Source organism: Macrotis lagotis, chromosome 2, assembly GCF_037893015.1.
Source record: "Macrotis lagotis isolate mMagLag1 chromosome 2, bilby.v1.9.chrom.fasta, whole genome shotgun sequence".
Classification (NCBI taxonomy): domain Eukaryota; kingdom Metazoa; phylum Chordata; class Mammalia; order Peramelemorphia; family Peramelidae; genus Macrotis; species Macrotis lagotis.
The window spans coordinates 118,643,435-118,667,728 of record NC_133659.1 but is presented as its reverse complement, the minus strand read 5'-3'; the positions used below and the strand labels follow the sequence as shown (position 1 = coordinate 118,667,728).

The 24,294-nt window shown below is 34.6% G+C and overlaps 1 protein-coding gene across 1 annotated transcript in view; it reads left to right on the top strand.

The window, feature by feature from the left end:
* Positions 1-24,294, top strand: part of USH2A (usherin) — a 1,130,853-nt gene that overhangs the window by 911,842 nt on the left and 194,717 nt on the right. Inside the window, exons 52-54 of the mRNA XM_074222669.1 lie at positions 5,886-6,083; positions 9,534-9,688; positions 14,426-14,624. Coding sequence (XP_074078770.1) covers positions 5,886-6,083; positions 9,534-9,688; positions 14,426-14,624 — 552 coding nt within the window. The remainder of the gene's footprint in view (positions 1-5,885; positions 6,084-9,533; positions 9,689-14,425; positions 14,625-24,294) is intronic.

Genomic DNA, 24,294 nt, shown 5'->3' with positions numbered 1-24,294 from the left:
TTTCTGGCAGGTCAAGTATATTCAATAAATTTATCTCAATAAACATTTATTTTAAACATAGTAACATTAATATAGCACTATTGTGTTTACAAAATCCTTTCCCCACCACTATTTTGTGGGTGAAGGAGCTAAAACTTAGAATGGTTCAGTAACTTACCCATCGTCACCTAGTGAGATTCATTTCCTTTATAGTGTACTACCGCAACTGTCCCAATGACTACGCTAGAAGCTGGAGGTTGGGAAGTAACATTTGAGGGTGCAACAAAACTTACTAAGAGAATTTCTTCCTTGCCTGGAAGGAGCAGAGGGGATTTAACATAGGTCTCTGACTAAGGGATTGATACTGGGTACCTTATAAAGTCAGAAGGTAGAAAGGACTAGGATGAACAAGGCAATGTTGAAAGAGAGAGTTTTGAATTGGACTTTAAGGTAGGAATTGAGGTAAGTAGAAAGTCTGTGCCAGATTTAGGGAAGAGTGAGAGAAGGCATAGAGACAGAAAAAGGACGCATTTGCCTTTGTCTTAGAACAAAAGTAGCATAGTAAATAGGTAGGTAGCTAGATGAGTGAACTAGATGAAACAAGTAGCAACATTCTGTAAATTCTTACTATGAGTCAAACAGTACTAAGTGCCCTTGAGGGTGGGGAAAGGATACACAAAGGAGAATTGCAATTGGGGTTTGGGGACAAATGATGAACCTGTACAGAATTGTAGTATTAATACACAGAAAGTCAAGTATAACTGAGAAGAGAATGAAAGGAAGGCAGCCCTAGACCAGTTTTCTGGAAGGAGACATTAGAGGGAAGCTCATCATTGGAAGAAATGACCGATAATATAGATGTAAACTCCAGGGTGAAGAGACCTTCCATTGAGAGAGGTTCCAGGGTAACAGCAGCCATGTCAGCAGCATGTTGAAGTCTGGAGAGTCTTCACAGCTGGGAGGAAATTTCAAACTGTAATGTGAAATGAGAATGGAAAGTTTGAATGGAAGATGTGGAGGCATTGCAGCCTAGTAATAACTAAAGGATAATACATTCATTTATTTTTTTTTAGATTTTTCAAGGCAATGGGGTTAAGTTGCCCAAGGCCACACAGCTAGGTAACTATTAAGTGTCTGAGGTCAGATTTGAACCCAGGTACTCCTGATTCCAAGGCCAGTGCTCTATCCACTGTGCCACCTAGCGGCCCCAATACATTCATTTAGATGAGGTTGTTCTTGGGTACTTCAGGCCATATTTTTCAAATTATTAATTGTTTCTCTTACAAAGAATAACTTCTAAATTGTCTTAAAGGGAGTTTGCTCTGATATGAAAATAGAGACACTCATTCATGACTTTAAATTTTTATTATTTATGTTATTTGTCCACATATTGATGAAACCCTTTGAAATTCTTTACAAAGTGACTCATTAAACATCAAAACCAAAATAAGATCAATTGAAATGACATATTCTAACAAGAGAAAATTTGTGAAAAAAAACATTCTGTTCCATACTGACTCAACTATTTTCCTTAGAATGAGAAAGATAGTGAGTGTCTATGGCAAAACTCCAGTAATATCAAGACCAAAAGAGGTACCTAGACATTAAATACATATATAAGGAATTATATACAGTGAAGTCTGCCTTGAGAGACTCGTCTTCCCTCCACCCCTCCAAAAAAATAGGGAAAGAGCCTATTGGTAACAATTTAAATTTTAGGCCTTCAAGAAAAATTATATAAAGAACCACCTTATACTTCATTAATTGAAAAAGAGAGTCTCCCTGAAATTCAGAGCAGAATCTTTTAGGACGTCATAGCATACTTCACAAGTAAATAGGTCCCTTGATCTAACTAACCTAATTATAATGGTTAATATTTTTAAATCTCCATGTTAGGGGCAGCTAGGTGGCGTAGTGGATAGAGCACCGGCCTTGGAGTCAGGAGTACCTGGGTTCAAATCTGGCCTCAGACACATAATAATTACCTAGCTGTGTGGCCTTGGGCAAGCCACTTGACCACATTTGCCTTGCAAAAAAAAAAAACTAAAACAAAAATCTCCATGTTTACACTTATAAAGTTCATTCTTGATGTGCTTCCAGAAAAAATGCAGCTTTTGGATTGAAAAACAAAAAATAAAATAATGCCCATCAAAAAGAAATCTATAATTAATGAGAACCTTTAACTATGTACTGGTAAATAGACTACACAGAACCATGTAGACAAACTTAGTATGTGCCCTGGAGAAACTTACAATTTCAGTTCTAGTACAGGTCTGCATATGGGACATAAATGCAAGTAAATGGTAATCAATGAATGAACATATACAGCAAAATTTCAATTATCTTAAGAGGTGATGCTTCTGCTAATATGACTGGATCAAAAAAAGCTATGAAGATGATCTAGGACCACATAGACAAGTCAGCATAAGAAAAAGCAGGTGCCACAAAAAAAAACAGTGGAGAAGAGTTGAGCTAGACGAATTACTAGTCTTCCAAAATGCTCCTTATATATTTTCCTGATTCAGCACTTTTATTCTTGCCTGAATCCCCATTCCAGCAATTCATTTTCTTATTTAATTCTCTTCTTTGGACTTCCATCATCTGAAGATACATGTGTCTGCACTAACCTGACCTTTGGTTTTTACTTATACAATTCCCAACTTGGAGTCTGTAATTTTTCCTATGAAATATAGATTGTCTTTTCCCCTCTGTCCACAATGTTATATCTTCATTACTAGAACATGTTAGCCCTACTGGGTTGAAAAGCAATAGTGTTCTCTAAGTCTAAAATTTAAATTAAAATACTTACCTTACTACAAATATCTCAATAGGGATCTCCATAGACCTTGAAGCTTCCTAAATTCTCATTAGGAGATCTTAGGAATTGGCTGCCTTGAAGGTGTTACCATTACTCTGAGGGGAGGGAACTCACTCAAGTTTCAGAGAGTGAGTAGAGGCAAGCAACCTACCAGAGAACCAATAATTGTTTGTTTTGGGGGGAGGTTGGTCAGGCTAAGGACTTCTCAGGGTTCATGGCCCAATTAAAATTGTTTCTAGATTTTTTTCCTCCAGATCTGTCCTCAAATAGACTTTGTTTTATTTATTGGAGCAATTAGACCTAGTCTACTGGGCAAACTTTTAACTTACTGAAAATAGCCTCGCTCCATTCTAGAAAATGTGGAAGGGTTTATTCAGAAGCTTGTGATATAAGTGACAGAACTAAAGTTGCTAACCCATCCCCAGTTCCAATTGGCAGCAAGAAAATATAGGAAAACTTATATTTTTTGTAATTTTAGCATTCTTTTCTTTTTAAATCTTGAATTCCAAATTCTCTTCTTCTCTCTCTCCTCTTACCCTCTTCTCTCTTCCTCTCCCTCTTTTCTGCCCCCTCTTCCAGCTCTTTCTTTCCCTTTCCCCTTTCTCTTCTCCCTTCTTTTTTCTCTCCCCCTTCTTTTCCCTCTTCTCTTTTTTAAAAATAAATTACTTATTTATTGTTTCAACTACAGGCAAAGATAGTTTTCAATATTCATTTTTTTTGCTAGATTTTGAGACCCACATGTTTCTCTTTCCCTCCCTCTCCCTCCCCATAGTGAATAATCTGTTATTGGTTATATATGTATAACTATGTTAATATATTTCCATATTAGTAGTGTTGTAAAAGACAATTTCTATTCAATGCAATACAATGCAAATATTAAAAGTACAATATTAAAAGTCAATATTAAGTGTCAGATTCTTTATTAGATATTGGGGATATAAAGACAAAAACAGAATCCTTCCATTCAAGAATACTACATATAGGAAAGAACAGCATGCATAGATATAATTAAATATAAAATATATGCAAAATAATTCTGGGGAGGAGACATGAGAAATTTCTGTGGGACCCAGAATAGGTATTCTTTAGGAAGGCAAATGGTAAGGTCAGGAAAATCTCAGAAAGCAGTGATAGACCTCAATAGAAGGAACACAATTAATGATTTCCATTTCCTTCAAGTCCAATGAACTTGTATATTTCTTCCCCTTCCTTTCTTTTCTTTTTCTACACTGCTGTTGCTCTACCCTATAAATCAGATCAACAGAAGCTACTCCCAGGCCATAGGTCCTGGCCACCAGGCTCCTCTGTGCACCACTTCTACCATTAGAATATAATTTTAAAACACCCACTCAGTCAACAAGCATTTATTAAGAAACTTTTATGTATTAGACACTGTGATAAGCACTGAAGTAAAACATGGTCCCTTTCCTCAAGGAGCTCCTATCATAATGGAGTAGATAATTTACAAGCTATATAAAAGGTACGTGTAGAGGAAATTGAAAGTGACTTAGAGGGACCTCTTACAGAAAGTTGAATTTTAGCAGAGATTTGAAGGAAGCCAAGAGGCAATGGCGATGAGAGAAAAAGAGATTTCCCAAATAGGGAGAACCAGTGAAAGGCAGGGAGTTGGAAGATGGAGCATCTTGGGCTAGGAATTCATCATTGGATCACAGCATTTCAAAATGGATATTCATTAAATTAAACATATACATGATGAACTAATTATTCCCCCCCTTTTAAACCTGCACTTCTTCCAAACTTCCCTATTCCATCATTATCTGTATAGTTGCCCAGATTCTCAATCTTACAGTCATTCTTGAAGTCCTGACCTTAATACCCAGTTAGTTGGCAAGTTTTGTAAATTGTATCCTTCAGAATATCTCTATGTCTGGTACATTCTCTCTATTTACATGGTCACAACTCAGGTTCAGATGCTTAGTATTGCTCCTTTGGACTACTGAAGATTGTATTTCCTGCCTCAATCTTCTCTCTTTTCTAATCCCTAATTCAAACAGTTGTTAAAGTCAAATTAGTAAAGCACAGGTCTGATTATGTCATTTCCCTCTAGGATTAAATGAAAACTTCTTGGTTTTCTCCTTGGAGTCCTTCACTACCTGCTATTTCCTATGCATGAATCGTCTTGAGCCATCTCTCATATCCATTGCTTTCTCTCCAAACCCTTCATACCTCTTATCTGAGAAATTCCAATAGTCTCTAAATTAGTTTTTGTTTCTCTGATGTCTTCTGCCTTGAATCTTTTCTCCATGCAACTGCCTATTTGACATTCCTAAAATACGGGTCTGAATGTGGTAAATCAGTACTCAAAAATTATCAGCGATGACCTACTGTTTCTAGGATAATACATTCCTATGTTTTGCATTGGAAGCCCTCCACAGTCATTTCCCTCACCTACCTTTTCCAGTCTTATTTCATACTGCTTCATTTCATACCCTTGCTGTTCCAGAGATACTTAGGTGATACAATAATTAAAGCTATAGGCATAGAGTCAGGACAACCTGAATTCAAATCTTTCCTGAGATGCTTACTGTGTGATCCCTGGCTTAACCTCTGTCTGCCTCAGTTTATTCAACTGTAAAATGGGCATAATAATTGCACCTAACTCTCAGAGTTGTGAGGATCAAATGAGAATATATATATATATGAAGAGAGAGAGAGAGAGATAAAGTTCTTTACATACAATATGAGCCTAATAAATGTTTCCTTCCTTCCTTCCTATTCAATCAAACCTACTATCTGTCCCCTGTATATGAACCTCCATCTTTTTTTTAACTTCTATACCTTTGGATGTGTAGTCTGCCACATCTAGACATCACTGGTTTTACCAGGATTCACAAGGCAGGGGGTCCTCTAAATTCAAAACCAGCATGCATTCCACTATATCACTGAGTTGATTTGAAATTATTTCTTTTCTTTTTTTAAATGATAAGAAAAACAAAGACCATATTCCAGCTTGATCTGGACAAAATAGATTAAGATAAATATATTTTAGAAAATATTATTCCTGCATTTAGTTTTCACTTCATGGTAAGTGAAAAATGAATACTATGTCCAATTTCTGTCTTTCTAGATGTTAACCTTCAGCCCTATAAGATGTATGAGTACAGAATTGCTGCATGGAATACCCATGGACAAGGTTTCAGCAGTGCTTCCAGAGCCAATACAAAGCAGGATGTACCACAAGGAGTGAGTCCTCCTAGCTGGACCAAAATGGACAATCAAGAAGATGTAATTGTTTTAAACTGGAAGAAACCTATTCAACCAAATGGTACCATTTTTAAATGAAGTCATCTCAATATACATAAAGATGTTGACATCATTTTTACCTGAATTTAATCAACAGGGGAATAGCTATAATTCAATCCAATAAACACTTATTAAGTGCAAACTACATGCTGTTGTGGGACCATCTTGTTCCATGGAGCTGAAACAAAGCTTTAGATTAAAAAAAAAGAATGTAAAGTGGAAAGTTAGAATTCTTCTTTCTACAAAGGAAAGCTTTGAAAATTTAGTGTTCTATTTTTCAGACCTCCAATTAGCAAGAGAGGAAGGTTGGAAGGTGTTGAATATCTATAGCTATGTTTCAGTCGGAGAAGGGCATTTGTTGATTGAGTGATTCTTCACCATTCTGCCAAATTGATATTCCCAAAGTACTGATCTGACTATGATCCTTGCCTACTTTAAAAAAAAAGTTCAATGACAACCTCTTAACTTCAGAATAAAATTAAAAAAAATTTGAATCCCTTCACAATCTGACTCCAGTTCCCAAGCTAATTTCCTTTACATCCTCTAAAGTCCAGAAAAACTAAGTTGCTTTGTTATCTACATAGGGGTAACCTTTCCTCTCTTTGGGATTTCCCATTAGCTCCTCACATTCTCCTTTAGTCTAGGTCAAAAGCACCTAACCAGAATAATCAAGTTACAAGAAGTCATTACTCTTCAGGATATACTACTCTCCCTTCCCTTCAAATTGCCCTATGGAAGGTGTGCTGATAAATGTTTAACTGACTTCCTGGAGTGGAAAAATGTACTTATATCATATTTTTAAATTTAATCTGCATTATTAACATTTTTCTATCATTTTCTTAGGTCTAAACAATTAAACAATAAATCAATCCATGATTTGTAGCATTTAATGACAAGTAAATACACTGAAAATTTAACAATTGTGAGTCTGTTCAGAGTTCAAACTATCCTTGGCCCTAGACCTATCAGAGTAGGCTTATTGGGTTCAGTGGGCTTGGAGGAGATGGAAGTCACTAATTGTGTTCCTTCCATCAAAATAGAGGATCACTAGGCCTTGTGGTCTGCCACTACTTTCTGAGATTTTTCTGACCTTTCTATTCACCCTGCCTATATACCTTCCTAAAGAAAGTGTATTCTGAGACCCATAGAAATTGCTAATGCCTCTTCCCAAAAATTATTTTGCACATATTTTATATTTAATTATATGTATATATATATATATATATATATATATATATATATATTATTCTTTCCCATAGATGTGGTATACTTGAATATAACAATTTTAGTTTTGTCTTTATAGCCTCAAAAGCTAATTTAATATCTAGCATTTGATATCATTAATTATTAACATTGGGCTTTAATGTTTGAAGAATTGCATTGAATTGAATTAGTAAATCCTTAGTTATCTATCTTTCCTTTGCCTAGGTTATAGAATATCCATTGCAAATGTTTACTCAAAGACAAGATTATCTTGGGTCCAGCATCTTCCTTGGTGCTTTTTATTGAAAGATGCTGTGTTCAGTGAAAGAAACTTTTTTTTTCACATTTAAGCAAAATAAATTTTGCAAGGCAGTTGGGAGGAGAGGAAATATAGAGGTTAAACAATTTCTTCCAAAGTCAAATGATTATGATTTGGATTCTATGTGTCTGACTACATACCACCACCATCTCTCAGTGTATATAATTCAGAATTGATTATGTGCAGTCACATAATAGTTATTTTCTTTTTAAAAAAATTCAATTAGCAAGATTTTTTCTCACCCTCCTAGCTCTCTCTCAGCAGACCATATAATTCTTCATCAAAGGTTCTCTAGAATCATGGTCATCACACTGATCAGAGGTTTTCTTTCAAGGTGGTGTGCTTTTATAACAACATTGCTATTGAATCAGTTATTCTCCTAGTTCTACTAATTTCATTCTGTGCTAGTTCATATAACATTTCCCAAGTTTCTCTAAAACTGTCACTTGAATCATTTCTTACAGTTCAATAGCACTATTACATTCATAAACCAGAGTTGTTTAATCTTTCTCCCAATTGATGGGTACCCCCTAATTCTGAAGTTCTTTTCTACCATAAAAAGAGCTTCTATAAATATTTTTGCCTTGAATCTCAAGAATCAGTATGGGTTTTCCAGCATCTCTATATCAATTCCTTCATTCATAGTTCTGATGATTGACTGTGATTAAAAAAATCCATCAATGATGATTGTTTTTTAATCTAGTGAGGTTCTAGGACAAAAAGGTAGGCAAGCCATATCCAGACTTGTACACAAAGCCTTTCTAGTAAGACCTGTAGGAATTCATGCTCTGATGATTTGATCTTCAAGAATCCAGGGTCATATTCACACCAAGGTAAACATCAGGTAGGACATTTACAGAATTATAGAATAGCTAATAAATATGAAGGTGATAATATAAGCATAATATTAGAAAGATAATGTTTTCTAACTAAAAATGAATTTGCAAAGTGACTAAGTACTTTTAAAAATAAATTAAATTCTCTAAATCATTATTGATTAAAGAAATACAAAAGCAACTCTGAGGTATCACCTCCTAACTATCAGAATGGTTAAAATGACAAAAAAAATAATCAGTGGTGGAGAAGATGTGGGGAAATGAGCCAATAATGCATTGTTGGTGGAATTGTAAACTGAGAGCAATTTGGAATTATTACCAAAGGTCAGTAAAACTGCATACCCTTTGAACCAGCAAAACTATTATTAGGTCTGAATCTCAAAGAGATCATTAAAAAGGAAAAAAGATCTGCATATGCAAAAATATTTATGGTAGCTCTTTTTTGTAGTGGCAAAGGATTGGAAATTGAGGAATACCCATCAAGTGGAGATTGGCAGGACAAATTGTGGTATATGAATATGATGAAGTAATTCTGTTCTATAAGAAATCAAGAGCAGGCCAACTTCAGAAAAGTCTGAAAGACTTGCATGAACTGATACTCAGTAAAATGAGGCACCTTGTACACATTAACAGCAACACTGTATGATGATCAGCTGTGATGGACTTAGCTCCTCTCTGCAGTTCAATGATCAAAGACAATTGTAAAGGACTTGTGATGGAAAAAATGCCATCCACATTCAAAGAATGGATCAGATCATGGAGTCCAAATGCAGACTAAAGCATATTATTATGACTTTAAAACATGTTTTATGAGATTTTTTCCTTTTGAATAGTTTTCCCCCTTTAGTTCTGATTCTTCTTTTACTACATGACTAATATGGAAATATGTTAAAGATGATTGCACATGAATAGCCTAAAGCAGCTTACTCACTGTCTTAGAGCAAGGGAAGAGAAATAAAGGAGATAGAAAACTCTGCAACTCCAAACTTTACAAAAAGATGAATGTTGAAAACTATCTATGCATATAATTGGAAAAAATAAAATAACATTCAAAAAAGATCACAAGAAAGTAAATATCATTTTAAAAGGGAAATTTTTTTCCTCTTTCATTTAGGTCTCATCATTCATTACATTATTCTCCGAAATGGGATTGAACGTTTTCGGGGAACAGAAATGAGTTTTGTGGATACTAGTGGGATTCAACCATATCAGGAATATTCATACCAGCTGAGAGCCTGCACTGTTGCAGGTTGTACTGACAGTTACAAGGTAAAATGGGACGCATACCAGAGCCATAACAGGATATGTATATGAAAAAGAATTATAGAAAATGATCTGACTAGAGGGAAGGAAGGTTATACTCCACTAACTGGAGTTCCTGTGTTATCCTAACCTAAGTTTTGATAGATATAACTGACAAAAGCTAACAGGAGGGAAGCTACTGCTATATACAATTACTCTATTAGTTTTAATAAAGACTATATTTTTGCCTGACTCATTTGTATAAAAACTTAAGTTTAGCCTCTTATTGATGTGAACAATGTGTATATGTATGCATAACTGTACATGTATACATATAAGTATGTACCTATATAATTATACACTGAAAATTATTCATATATTTCTTTTCTTGGCAAAAAATAGTATAATTTAATGGACTGTGGTCTATATTCAAGGGCAATTTATAATAGAACCAATATGGTAAATTGTTTATGACTGAATCATCAAACTATACTATAAACCAATAACAAAATTAACAAATAAAATTCTCTCAGCACTGATCATAAATCTCAACCTTAAAAAAACAATAATTGCCTATACCTTCCATACCATTTCCCACTTGGACTTGGATTGACTCTCATACCTGATTGGTTTTCCTGTTCATCCAGGGACTCTTCTGCAAAACCATCAAAAATAACATGCTGAATATCCTTCCCCAGTCCCAAGATTCCCGTAACTATAAAAATCTGTACATATTTTTTCCCAAACACTCAATGCTTTAGAGAGCTTAGCTATTTTCTCTTCAAATCCTATCTCTGCCACTAAATAGCTATGGGACCTAGGGTAAATATTACAACTTTCTTGGACCTCAGTTTCCTCTTCTACAAAATGAGGATATGGGAGTGATAGATTATATACTCTCTAGTGTCTTCACTGGACTTAGAATAGTGATTCAATTGAAGGTGCCCCTTTTCAAAATCTTTCATTTCTCTTGATAACATCTGAGAGAAACTTTCAATTGGTTATTAATAGTCTTTAACTTCTTCATTTAAAAAAAATCATTACCAAGAGTATTTTCTAAACTGATAAAAAATCATTCCATCCATGATGTTGTAAAAGATTTCATGAGTTACTACCACATAAAAACTTTATCATCTGTTGGCCATCTATTTGATAATCTTTATAAGAGCATTGATTCTTAGAGTTTAGTGCTAAAATGGAGTTTGGACATCATTTGGCTTAACTAGGCCAGTTTTCAAATGACAATCACAGAACCTCTCATTGAGCTTGAATTTGAAGCCATTCTTACCTTAGAAAGAACTCTCAGAACTTCTGTCCCTAATGTCATAATCTCTAAAGATTCAGGTTGCCACCATATCATGATGAAACATTTTTATGTTGATGAAAACTATTTTAGGTTTAGACCTAAAATTTTATTAGTATACTGAACTCTCATATTAGAAATTCCCCATACCATTACTCATGCTCAGTTATTTCTTATTTTGGTCTTAGGGAGTTTCTCTGGGAACTATGAAATTAAGTATTTACTTTGGAATCATATATAGGAATCATATATATGTCAGAGGCAAGACTTTATCCCAGATCTGTCTAAAAACCAAGACTAGACATATCTACTATACCATGCTACCTTTCTATTATAAATAATTTATAGAATAAATTTTAAACTCATTAACTTTGTTTCATGAGTTGCCATGTTCTTAAAGGATAAGTATGAAAAATTTCATGAAGGAATTTTATGATAGAGAAGGTGAGCTAGTCATATGGTTAGAGTGAGAGATGACAGGTAGACAACCAAAGTTTTATCCTGGAAGTCTCATAAAGTCAAAACAAAGAGTGAAAGATCTCCAGGAGGTTACCTATCTCTCTCTACCTCCCCCACCACTACCACCACTACATCATACTTAAGGGAAGACATTGGCAATAGTCACATAAGATGGGCAGGCACAAATATATTGTGGTCTACCTCTATTGAAAGAATTTCCAAATCACTATGGTCACAGATTCATTTAATAATTTACTAATTCTTTTTATTCATTTAAATAATAACACACATTTTAAAAACTATTGATATTCATAAATTTAAAAAGGAAGCATTGAATAATATTATCTCAATAACTAACATTGCTAGGGCCCTTTTTGGTATGAAAAGTTACATAATTGTGGTATCTCACTGGATTCTTTCAATAACTTCTTGAAATAGATGCTAAATGGACATTACCTCAGTCAAACTGAGACCTAGGAAAGACTTAGCTTGAAAGGTCAAAATCTCCTACTGCATCCAGGGCCATCTCTAGTCATCTTGATTTATATCCTGCTACTGGACCCAGTTGACTCCAGAAGAGAAAGTGAAGCTTAAATCTAATTCACTTGCAGGTCATGGCATCACTTTCCTGATGATTAATTGAAACTGAGGGATGTTAAGTGACTTGCCTGGATCATAGAGCTTGTAAGAATTTGGGGTGGGCTCTTTGACCTTCCAGACTCCTGCTGAAAACCCTGGTCAGCTGGCCTGGCCAGTTCAATCAGCAACCCATGTGGTCCACTCTTTAAACTCTTCTTAACTTTTCTATCACCTTTCTTATGTATTGTAACTTCTTTTAATAAATCTCTCTCTTCTTTCCAAAAAATAAAAAAAAGAATTTGAAGGAGTGCCTAGGTGGTGTAGTGGATGAAGCACCAGCCCTGGAGTCAGGAGTACCTGGGTTCAAATCCGGTCTCGGACACTTACTAATTACCTAGCTGTGTGGCCTTGGGCAAGCCACTTAACCCCATTTGCCTTGCAAAAACCTAGGGGAAAAAAAGAATTTGAGTGGGATTTGAACTCAGGTCTTCCTGATTTCAGGCTCTGTCCTCTACTATTCTTCTTCTATCTTCTTTTCTACCTCGAGAGCAGACTTCAGGTTCCTTTATTCTCACTAACTGTGAGAGCTCAGGAAGGTAATTTGATTTCTCAAACAACCCACTAACTATGAATTGCATAACACTAACTGGTTTTAAATGATAGGAAAAATGTTCCACTGGGAAGTGTCTATGACAATGAAATTACAGATACCCTCCCAATAGTATATATAAGGAAACATTTTTACCCAAATTAATAAATAGTGTATATTCTTACCAGATGTTACCTCTGACCTATGTTTTTTCATCTTTAAAAATGGGAATAATAATACATATATATCCACTATCTACTTTATAGAGTTATTGTGAGAGAAGCAATTTTGACTGTAAAGCATTATATAAATGTGTCATCAAACAATTAATTGACAAAGATTTATCCCATGATTTATACTGACATTGTAATGTCATCAATGACAGACCATCTCTTCACTATCTCATAATTCCTTGATAATGTTAGTTTTAGACACTAGAATATAAAGACAATAAATCTTTAAGGAACTTAATTTCAAATATACAATAACTATAAGTATCTAGAAGAAGATGATAAAATTTGCAGAGAATCCTATGGTCTACAGATTATTCTATGATTTCCCTTTTCCTGCTCTATAAATGAAGGTGTCAATGGAGGATAGTTGTAGCTTGCAGATTCTACATCTTTTGTGACAGGGTCAAATAATGATTTAATTTCAAGCCTCCTAGGTGATGGAGAAAAGACATTAACTTATAATTTCAATGGGAGATCAGGAGGATGCATAGTCTGGGACAGACAAACCAAGTAAATTGGGTAAAGGAACTGGGGCCAGAAGAAGTAACATTTACACTAGTTGGTACTCTTTAAAAACTAATCAGACAGGAAAATGTCCCAGGCTCCATCTACTTGTCAGGACTAAGCATATTGCTGCTGTATCCCAACAGGGATCACCTGGGAAGAAGAGACAGCTGTGAAGTTGACATACCCTGTGCTTGATGCCCAACAATAATAGCCTTTTCACCTGAAAAGAGGACTGTGACAGCCTCCTCACACAAGATGGGAGAGAAGTCCAAATAAAACATTCAGGCAAACCAATCAGTTGCCGTCTGTGTTTGCAGCTGTGTGTTTAACAATGACTCAGAAGTATCCTGGGTTGTGCCACCAGCAGACAGATGGTGACTGATCAGTTCGACCAAAAGTTATAGTTAGAAGGATTCAGGAACAGCCCTGCTGCCGTGCATGCAGACACAGCTTGTTTTTCTATGACACCAAAACAATTGGTTAAAAAAGAGAAATAGAAATAAATTCAGTGAAAAATTCAGGCAATTTTTCTCGACTTATTTTTTTACCATTTCATAGAATAAACAACTGGGTGATTACTTCTTTTAACTTCTCAGTTGGCTGTTTGGTAGATCCCAGCCTCTGTGAACTCATGTTATGAAAAAAAGTAAAGAAAAGGCTTTCAGTCATATTGTGTGGAAGCAAGTTCAGATGTGTGTTTTGCTCCATATTTACTAGAGCTTAAAATTGTACGAAATAAGGCTGTTAAAATGCAAAGACACTGATGAACCATATGGAAGAGAGTTATCAAGAGTTCTCTAGGAAGATATTTTGCCAGCCAGATTTTGCTTGTTTGAGCTGACTGCCGTCAAAATTGTTGTGAACCTGTTGTGATAAATAGTAGTCTTAGACTTATGTAATATATTCAAGGTCAGATTTCATTGTTTAAACAGGGGTGGGAGTAGAGAGAGGGACTGAAGGACTGATTCACCAAGCCCTTGCTAATGATATGCCAGGCGAGACAACAACATTTTAAAACAAAAGTGACATTCTCATTGATCGGGAAACCTAGTGTACTATTACAATAAATTGCTGTTTAATTTCAATGTCTTCAGGTAGTTGTGGCTACTGTCCAAGGAGTCCCGGAGAGTGTACTGCCTCCAACAATAACAGCCCTGAATTCAGAGGTGCTGCATCTGAGTTGGAAAGTTCCTGTGAAACCAAATGGTATCATCAAAGAGTACCAGATCAATCAGTCTGGAAAAGGTCTTATCCACACTGATACCAAGGGGAGGATGCAGCACACAGTCACAGGTAAAGAGAAAACGTATGGGGTAAGGGAGAAACATTTTGTCACTTGAGTTAAAGGGGAAAAATATCCCAAGGGTGGTCTTTTGATATGTCAGACTATATCTAAATGATGGACTCTCTTGACATTAGAAAAGATCCTATCTAACCACACACACTGGCAAGACTAAGTCAAAATAATAGTTTAAAAAAATAATTTGAGTTTAGCTAAGGAATACATTAAGTGTTTTTTTCCTATCAGACTTCTTAATTATATTTTCCTTGAGTTAAGAGTAAAATTAGTTTTCTATTCTCTATAGACATGGAGAGAGAGAGAAAGGATACAGCCAAGAGACAGAACCTAGTAATCAACTCATCAAATTTAGAATTTAAATGCACTTTCAAGATCACATAATCTAGCCTTTTGATTTTACAAATAAAGAAACTGAGACCTCGAGACATTATAGCAACCCAGGTCACACAGGTTTCAGTAGAATCTGAAGAAGAATAAGAATTTTAGCTTCAAGTAATTCAATTAATTTGAACATTTATTTATTTTACATCTTCTATGTGAAGAACCCAATGCTCTGAAGCTAGGGGACTCAGTCCTTAATCTCCAGTCACTTAGGTAGCTGTGATACAATCTAAGTATTTAAAATATCTAACACTAAAAATAAATCATTTAATCTACAAAATGAGTATGAACTTGACTTTCAGAGAATCTGTTGCTTAAAGAAATTAAGCTGGGGCGTCTAGGTGGCGCAGTGGATAAAGCACCGGCCCTGGAGTCAGGAGTACCTGGGTTCAAATCCGGTCTCAAACACTTAATAATTACCTAGCTGTGGGGCCTTGGGCAAAGCACTTAACCCCATTTGCCTTGCAAAAACCTAAAAAAAAAAAAAGAAATTAAGCTGTCTTGAGAAGTTTAAATTTCAAATCCCTAAACAAACTTTAAAAGTTTTTCATACTTCTACTTCACAATTACCACTGACAAATGACTTCACCTGATTTCCTGGGAGGCATGAACACCCAAATACTTGTTTATAGTCATGATATCTCTCTAATCCTATTATAGATGTTTGTAAAGCAAATTTATCCATTTCTGATATTGATCCGCTAGATAGTTTCAGTGACTCAAGCAAATATTCTTCATCAACAGCTACAAAAGAGAAAATATCAAAGGTGTCAAATAAATATTTCTTGTCTAAAACAATTGACTAAGCTATTTTAGTACTAGGAGCTGAATCACTGAGAGTTATTATTTTCTCTAAAATTTTGAATTTCTCCTAAATCATGCTTTATGTGACTATATGACCACTAAATTTAAGTGGCCCTATTTTAAATTAACAGTATATCTGGGTGGCACCGTGGACAGGACACTGGACCTGGAATTAGGAAGGACTTAATTTAATCCTGGGTCAGATATTTCTTAGTTGTGTTATCTTAGTAACCTTAACCCCTTCTGCTTCAATTTTCTGAACTATAAAATGGAAATAATTCTAACATCAACCTCACAAGTTGTGAGGATCAATGAGATATTTGCAAACTGTTTAGCAATGTCTGGCACAATAATTTAATAAACAAGCTCTCTATGGTATTCAGTCTTCTACTTCCCAACCCATATGATCAGGAAGCCTTGTTAATAATTTTTAAGTTTAAAAATTATTTTAATTGACTAGTAATTTTTCTAAATTTTTTTTAATTTATAAGCGGGGAATTCACACATATTTAACTGCTCACAGGATATTATTCCATTGGCACAATTTTCTTTAATTTTCACATAATTCCAGTTCTTAATGAATCACAATGGAAAGAGACTGCAAAAGTCAGTATATTTTCCTATATCTTTAGGAAGAGTCAAATATAAACCGTTGTGGATAGATGTAATATTCTCCATTTTTAAAGCCTTGCCCCCTAACTGTAATTGATTTTTCACTCGTGGATAGAGGAAAAAATGGCTACTATTTTTAGTAGGACTTTAGAAATGGATAGTCGGCTAAGAAGAATTCACTTCCATCTTTTGCTGGTTTAGAATCACTTTGCTCACTCTGGGTCCAATGCAAGTGTTGTTTTTTTCCTAATGTAAATGATTGTTCTATTGAGATTATGGAACAGGCTAAAATAATCTAATTTATTTCATTACCAATCTCCAGTGTTCGAGAGAAGCACTGACTTGGGCCTCTTAGGATATATGTTTTGATTTTCTCATCATTTTCAAAAACACTAGCATTCCCCATGCAACAGTTGAACACAAATGAAGCTATGGCTTTATTCTTTCTGGAGACTTGGAATCTAGTCCCTTACAATGAGCAACAGGGAAAGAGAGCACCTTGCCTCAGCACCATTGTCTCGTTACTTATTTCTAATTACCTCAAAGCTTGGGAAACATGATCCTGTAAATGCTTTGTGGGAATAGTGGCAAATGTGCTCATCATGTGAAATCCATAAATTGCTTATAATCCTCTCAAGATGTGAAAAAAAAGCATTAAGTAATTGAAGACAGGAAGTCCTCAGTTAATTATTTAGAGGTGTTATCAATGCTTTAAGTAAACTGAAGCGTTTTCTGCTATCTCACTGAGTTGAATACCATGGGGACCCAGGGGTAGCAGCCATCATCTTCTCATATTCTCTAATGCAAACAGCACATGGCAGCTTGTCAATAAAAGACCTTTTTATATCATTTATTACTGAACACTTCCACCATCCTGTACAGAAGAATTTGGATGACAGTTATGACATTGTTACACTTTATGTTTCTACTAGTTCACAAAGAGAACTGCTAATGCTAAATGTTGGGATGGAGTTGGGTGGGAGGTAAAAGGATTAACTAAGTAATTAGGGCCAATAGGAGAAAAGGAAGGACAAGTGTGCCCTCATGGGCAGCAGATGGGATCATAAGTCTCTTGTCTTTTAATTATAGTGGAACTCAGACAAAATGATTTAACATTGTAAGTTCTTTTTAATAATATTTCAAGGAAAGTGAGACAATTGACCAATCCTAGAATTCTTGATTAAGTAGGGATTGTGATAGACCAATTCCCACTTCCTATCATTTCACTTCAGATGCCATCTGCTGCGACCCACACCTAATGGGAAGACTAGAATCTATATTGAGAGAACTGCATTCTGCATCATTTTGTACATAGGGGACAGGCTTTAACCCTCTATGTAATATAATCCAACACATAGAAGCATTTTGTAATGGGGTTTCATAGTGTCGTATGCTGAAGTGAGTGACAGTTTGATCTGAGACTTCATTAAGAATACAGTAGAAAATGTATGGCAGTTTAGATTTATTTGATTTATACAAAAGTAATAGAAAAAACAATTGAACCCATGAGCAAACAAAAATCTCTAATTCTAACCACTGTTTTCCTCTATTATCTTGAATAAGTCATTTAACCATTTCTGAGACTTACTTTCCCAATCTGCTCAAGTATCTCTCTTATGTGGGCAGTTGTTGAGATAAAAAAGACCATGAACTTTCCCACTTTAAAGAATACTTATAGCTTACTCGCCTTGCATTTAATAACCAAGTAGTGGCCTCAAAGAAAGGGAAAGTTATAGTAGAGAATCATCAATATGTTTACTTCGTTTTTTGTTTAGAAAAAGAAATTTTTCTTCAGTGCTCCAGGAGTCTTTGCCTGGAGAGGAAGGGTACTGATACAATTTTCCAAGCAGTTTTGCCTAACCATCCTCTAAGGGTTTATGGTCTCAAGAAGCTACTTACACAATTATTTTGGTTTTAACTTTCTGCTGCATAAGGACACTGCCTGAATGTGGAGGGCAAAAGAGGAACACAGTATGTATGAATTATTTTGTGCTCCTTGACAGAGTCGGTTTTAATATATTAAAGTTTTAAACTGCACTAAAAGTTTTGGGACACCTTTTCTAAGAATGGTGATTAAAAAAAAGTATTACAACTATGAAGAAGTTATTAAAGAAGTGATAAAGCTGAGAGCCAGCATATCCCTTTATCTAATAATATTAACTTGAATTTTAATGTATATTTTGTGGCACCATTTTTAATGAACTTAATAGTATGTATTACTATTAGGAGGCAAATGTAAAAATGAGCACAAATGATATGAAACTATAGTGAGGGAATACAACTGAAGTCAGCACTTGGAGTCCCTTGGTTATCAAAAAGGGAAGGGAAAAGGAAAGTTTAAAACTGGAACTGCAAGTTAAACCAAAAAACTTCAGGTCACCAAATCCTGGGTGTGAAATTTCGATTCTAGGTCATAAGACATTTTTTATTGCAAGGAAATCAAGTAGTTGAATGAAATGGATTGTAGAGAAAATGATAGAATGATATTATTGAAATAGCTAATAATTTAGACCCTTCAGCTAGGTCAAACTTTTTCAACTAGACAAAAATATCAGAAAGTATATAGTAGGGAAGGATCTATTCATTGAAAAGGGAGAGGGAGAGAGAGAAAACGGGGGGGGGGGGGAAACAGGAAAAAAGGTTGAGTAGAGAGAATAAAAGATGAGGAAGAGAAAGAGAGAAAAGAGGTAAAACAAAAGAAAGGAATAAAGGAGGATATATGTAGTTTTAAACATATTAAATGCTCATCAACTGAAATTGGTTCATCCATTTTCATGCAAGGAGAAAATGGGAACCAAAGCAGGTCAAGAAATGAGATTTTGGAAGTAGAGAAATAATGAGATGACCGATCATGATGGATGTAGCTAGAGGAATTACCAAATGAAAAGGACTACAATAGATATGTTCTTGAAGCATTTTTAAATGGATTTTATATGTAATATCAGCTCACATGTATAGGAGACATTTATAAAATATAGCCTGATTTCCTATTAATTTTTCATTTAGAAGAGTAACTATAAAAAAAATTATGTTTATAATACCCCCAATATCCTTCTCTCTCCTGTGGCCCCTCATGCCACAAACAAAGGGACCCCCAAAAATAGAGTTTGCCATAGGGTTTTTATTGAAATGAGAGGATTTATTCTTTAGTAGAATTTTCTAAAATATAATTAAACTGCCTCTTGTCTAGCTTCTTTCTGTCAATGCTTCCATTTTTGGAGTGAGGATTCAAGATAAATCCAGACACAGACACAAGCACACACAGAGACATACACACACACACACACACACACACACACACACACACACACACATTCAGATGTCTGTCTTAATAAAGAGACTTGTAGATGCAGCACACACGGGTTGCTGTCATTGAATAACCATATCTCTCCCTTCTCTTCTTCCCATCATTCTACTCTGGAATTCCCCCAAACTCCTGCCATAGCATAAAACCTCTTATTGGAGGGTTAATATCTTCTAGAACCTTGAAGAACTACAAATCCCAGTCTCTTGTGGCCATTCAACCCCTTGCCAGAAGTTGTTAAATAAAACAAATATTTTTAAAATACCATGATAATTATTTGTGGTCTCTTACAATTGTTTCCTTCTCTGTTTTTACTACTCCTGCTCCAAGACAAAGCCTCATCATGTCTCTCATGAACTTTTCCAATAACCTGTTGAGGGATCCCTCTTAAATTCCCTTACCTCTCTAATTCATTCTTTAAACAACTGCCTGACTGATATTCCTGAAACCTGAACAGATAAGTCTGATCTCGTGATCTCCTTTTCAATACATTCTATAGACTCCCTCTTACCTCTAGGATTAACTACAAACTCCTTGATTTGACATTTAAAACCATTTACAACCTGGCTTCACTTTAACTTTCTCATCTTGTTATATAAAAATCCATTTATATAATATATATATATATATATGCCTTTTGAATTTCCATTTCCTCCTATTACCTGCCATGTCTAGAATGAATTCCCTCTTCTACTCTTTCTCTTAAAATCCTTCTTTCCAAAACTCAGTTTGAACTCCATCTCTTAGATGACGCCTCTCTTCATCCTCACCAGATGCTACTTCTCCTCACCCAATTACTATGTTTTCATTTTTATATGTTAATTTCATGTGTAATTATATATGGAAATATGATCTCCCCTGATATAATGAAATTTTTGACATTTTTTTTACTTTCTATCCAAAGTAGAAACACATGGTAGGTGCTTTGTTAATTGATTAAATGAGTTCAAGAGATTTTTTAATGTAACAATGAGTAATTTTTTATCAAAATTACTAAAAACATAATTTCAGAAAGGGGCAGAATGTTGGAAGTTGTCCAGTCAAACTTGTATCCACTTTAATCCCCTCTACAATAATAAGTTGGAGCATTTTTTGTAGATGTAGCCATTTCTTCTAAAAGGAACCATTTTACTTTTTTCTCTTTTTTTAATAATTTACTTTAATTTCAATTCACAAAATGAGCACTTCCATAACACAGTACAATAAAAATGATTGTGCATAAAACTGCAATATACCATGTAAAACTTGCAATTCCCTCAATAAAAGTTATGTAAATTTCTTTTTCCATTTTCTTTTCCCTTTGAACAGCTTTTAATTATTAAGAATTCTTTCCTGACATCAAATCTAAATATACCTTTCTATACCATCCATGATTTCTCCAAACTTCTCACGGTTTTCCTTCCCTACCATAAAGCACATGTAATGGATCTGGGTCTGTATTTTTTTATGTAATATTTCTTTTAAATGTGACAGTTCCTTGTAAATTTTAACCATTTTTAGAGGTTATAATTTTGAAGGACTCTACAGATGGGATCATACCCAGTGTTGTCTCTTAACAATATAGAGAAGGCTAGGAAGGAAGTATGATGACTGCTATCATACTCAGAAGATGAGCAACTGAATTGAATTAGCCAAATATAACAAGCAATCAGATTCAACTGGCCCTGGCATAGGCCACTGATATAAGTGAAGTTCAGCAATTCAATATCCTTATAATAAAAATTTTCATCCTATCCTGGACCCCTCAGCAATTGAGCTAATTGTTGACCTTGCCAGAGTCATAACCATGGAGGAGACAAATAGCATGGAAATGATTGATTAACTGATAAGATAATATATTCTTTAAGATTGTTTGGCAACCTTTTGGAAAAATAGCAGATGATACAATAGGATAATTGACCGGATGTCTTAAAGGAACACTTATAGTCTGAAATCTTGAGGGACAAAGTGTCTTTTACATAAATGTTCATCTAGAGAATAAACATTAGAAAGCAAGCTGGTTTTTATATTATGCATTAGTTGTAACTTGCATAGGCATGGATTTTGTTTCCCAAATCATGTTTTTATGATCCATAGCAAGACTTCTGCATTTCTTTTTAACACACATTTACTCTTTAAAGTGTAATTGTAATGAGTCTTGTTATATTATGCCTCTTTCCTTTAAAAGAGAACATGATTCCCTGTAGGGGAATTCAAGTAATTTGCTGCCACAGTAATCTTCCCTCTCCTGAAATGTTAAATACTTGGCTTTCCTCCATGTATTTTCCTTTCTGTGCTCTAAAACTGCCTTTCCGCCCTTCCTTACTTTTATACAGAGCATTTGAGTGATATTTTCTTCTCTTACTCTAAGATTTCAAGATTAGGTTATAGTTAAGACTATCCCTCTGAGATAACTCTTCATTTCTCTCCTTATCCTTTTCAAATCATGAGTAGTTTTCATTTTTTATTTTGCCTTTTCCATTGTTTTCTACTTAATATTGTATCTCTTAAACCTTGTTTTAAAGGCCAGCAAAATAAATTTCCTAAAAATAAGTCACTTTTTGTCTAACTAGGTAAAACTTGTTATTTTATGGAGCTTACAGAATTATAGGGATGGAAAAAATATCACAAGATTCTCTTGTCCACTTTAGTCTTCTCTATCTGATGGCTGCTATTACTGATAAAGGTCTTCATTGTACCATTGTTTAAGAAGGATGTAGGACATAAGAATTGATACATTCTATCATCAAAATTTCAATCAATTACCCATATAATCAACACATTATAGCATATGCTGGTAAAACAGAAATTTTGCATAGATATGTTCCCTGTCTGAACAAGTTGTGATTTAAAGAAACAATTTAGAACATAGTAAATATAAATGACATTATTTCTGACAATTAAAATATTAGAAACTATTTCTATCTTAATGAAAGAAATTTTATAGAGTTTCTAGAAGATTAATGAGTGTACTCAATTTCATTTCTAATTAATTGATTTGGTCTAAGAAATAAGTTCCTTTACTTTAAGTCCATTTTCATGGTAACCAATGAGTATAAATGACTAAAATATTAAGTTTAAAAAAATGACAATTTAACTGTTTCATTATTTCCTTCCCAACTAACTTGAATCTGCTTGAGCTGAAGTCATTAACATGTCCATTTTCAGTTCTATAACTTTAAAATGGAGCTAATTGGGTTTCTGCTGTGCAATGCTCTTTCAGACCCAATTAATGAATGAATGGATTCCAGTATATGGTTGACTATTGTGTGTACTGTTGTTGGCTTTTCTTTTCTCCATGTTTTGATTTGGTTTTCCAGATTATGTAAAAGTAGATCATGTTAGATTAGGTTTAACCAGTTACTTTTATGCTTATGTATGTCTTCTTTCTTTCTGCTTCCATTCCTTGTTACATACAATTACCTCAGATAATCATAGATTTGGAATTGAAAAGCACCTTAAAAGTCATTCAGTTCTACCCACATAGAAATCATGAACCCCATCTTCAAGAAGCAGTCATTTTGCCTCTCTTTAAAGATCTTGAAGTAATAAAATCATTCTTGATGTAACCCATAATAGTTTGGGAAACTTTTTTATGGAAGGAATGGTTAGATAAGAGTTATTATAACAAGCTCTGGGGTTTTGATGGATTATGAATTCAATATGGGTGCAACATGGAAACCCATAAAGCTATGTAATTTTAGACTGAGGCATAATATCTGTGCTGAGCAAAGTGATTACTGCACTGTATTTTGCCTTTAAATGACATCTAGAATATTATGTTCACTTCTGGGTGCCTCATTTTTAAAGGGGCACTTACAAACTGGAGGATCCCCAAAGAAGGTTGATCAGAATAATGAGGGAACTAGAAAATAACTTAGTACTAGTTCAGACCACCAGCAAAATAGATCCTATCAAGAGTTATAAAGACGGGAGCAGCTAGGTAGCGCAGTAGATAGAGCACTGGCCCTGGAGTCAGGAGTACCTGAGTTCAAATCCGGCCTCAGACACTTATTAATTACCCAGCCATGTGGCCTTGGGCAAGCCATTTAACCCCATTGCCTTGCAAAAACCTAAAAAAAAAAAAGAGTTATAAAGATGGAGAAATGGATCGTGACTCAAGTTAAAGAAGACCTTGAATAAAAATTTACAAAATACAGATGAATGAAAATAATAAAAATATGCTGTTCATTTGTAGCAATATCATGGGGAAGAAAGTGTTATTTTTTCACTATTCTCTGCATTTAATAAATAATTACATATTATTTAGCTGAATAATATGAATTTCAAAATGACTTTTTAAGTTAAATATGTAGAAAGTTTGTTATCTTGGTTTCTTTAAATAGGTAAGATATTATCAATACATTTAAATAATGAGGTAAATGGGAGAATACTTTCATAAAACTACTTCATCATATGAAGGAAACCTGATCATTTTTATCTGGACTTTTTCTGACCTTCCTATGTCTGTTATGTTGGTTTTTAGAAAGAATTCATTCAAAGTGACCATAACCAAGGAATAAAGAGTTACTAGGTCACAATATCTTTGAAGCCACCTTCTGTCCTTATATTCTTTATGGGAA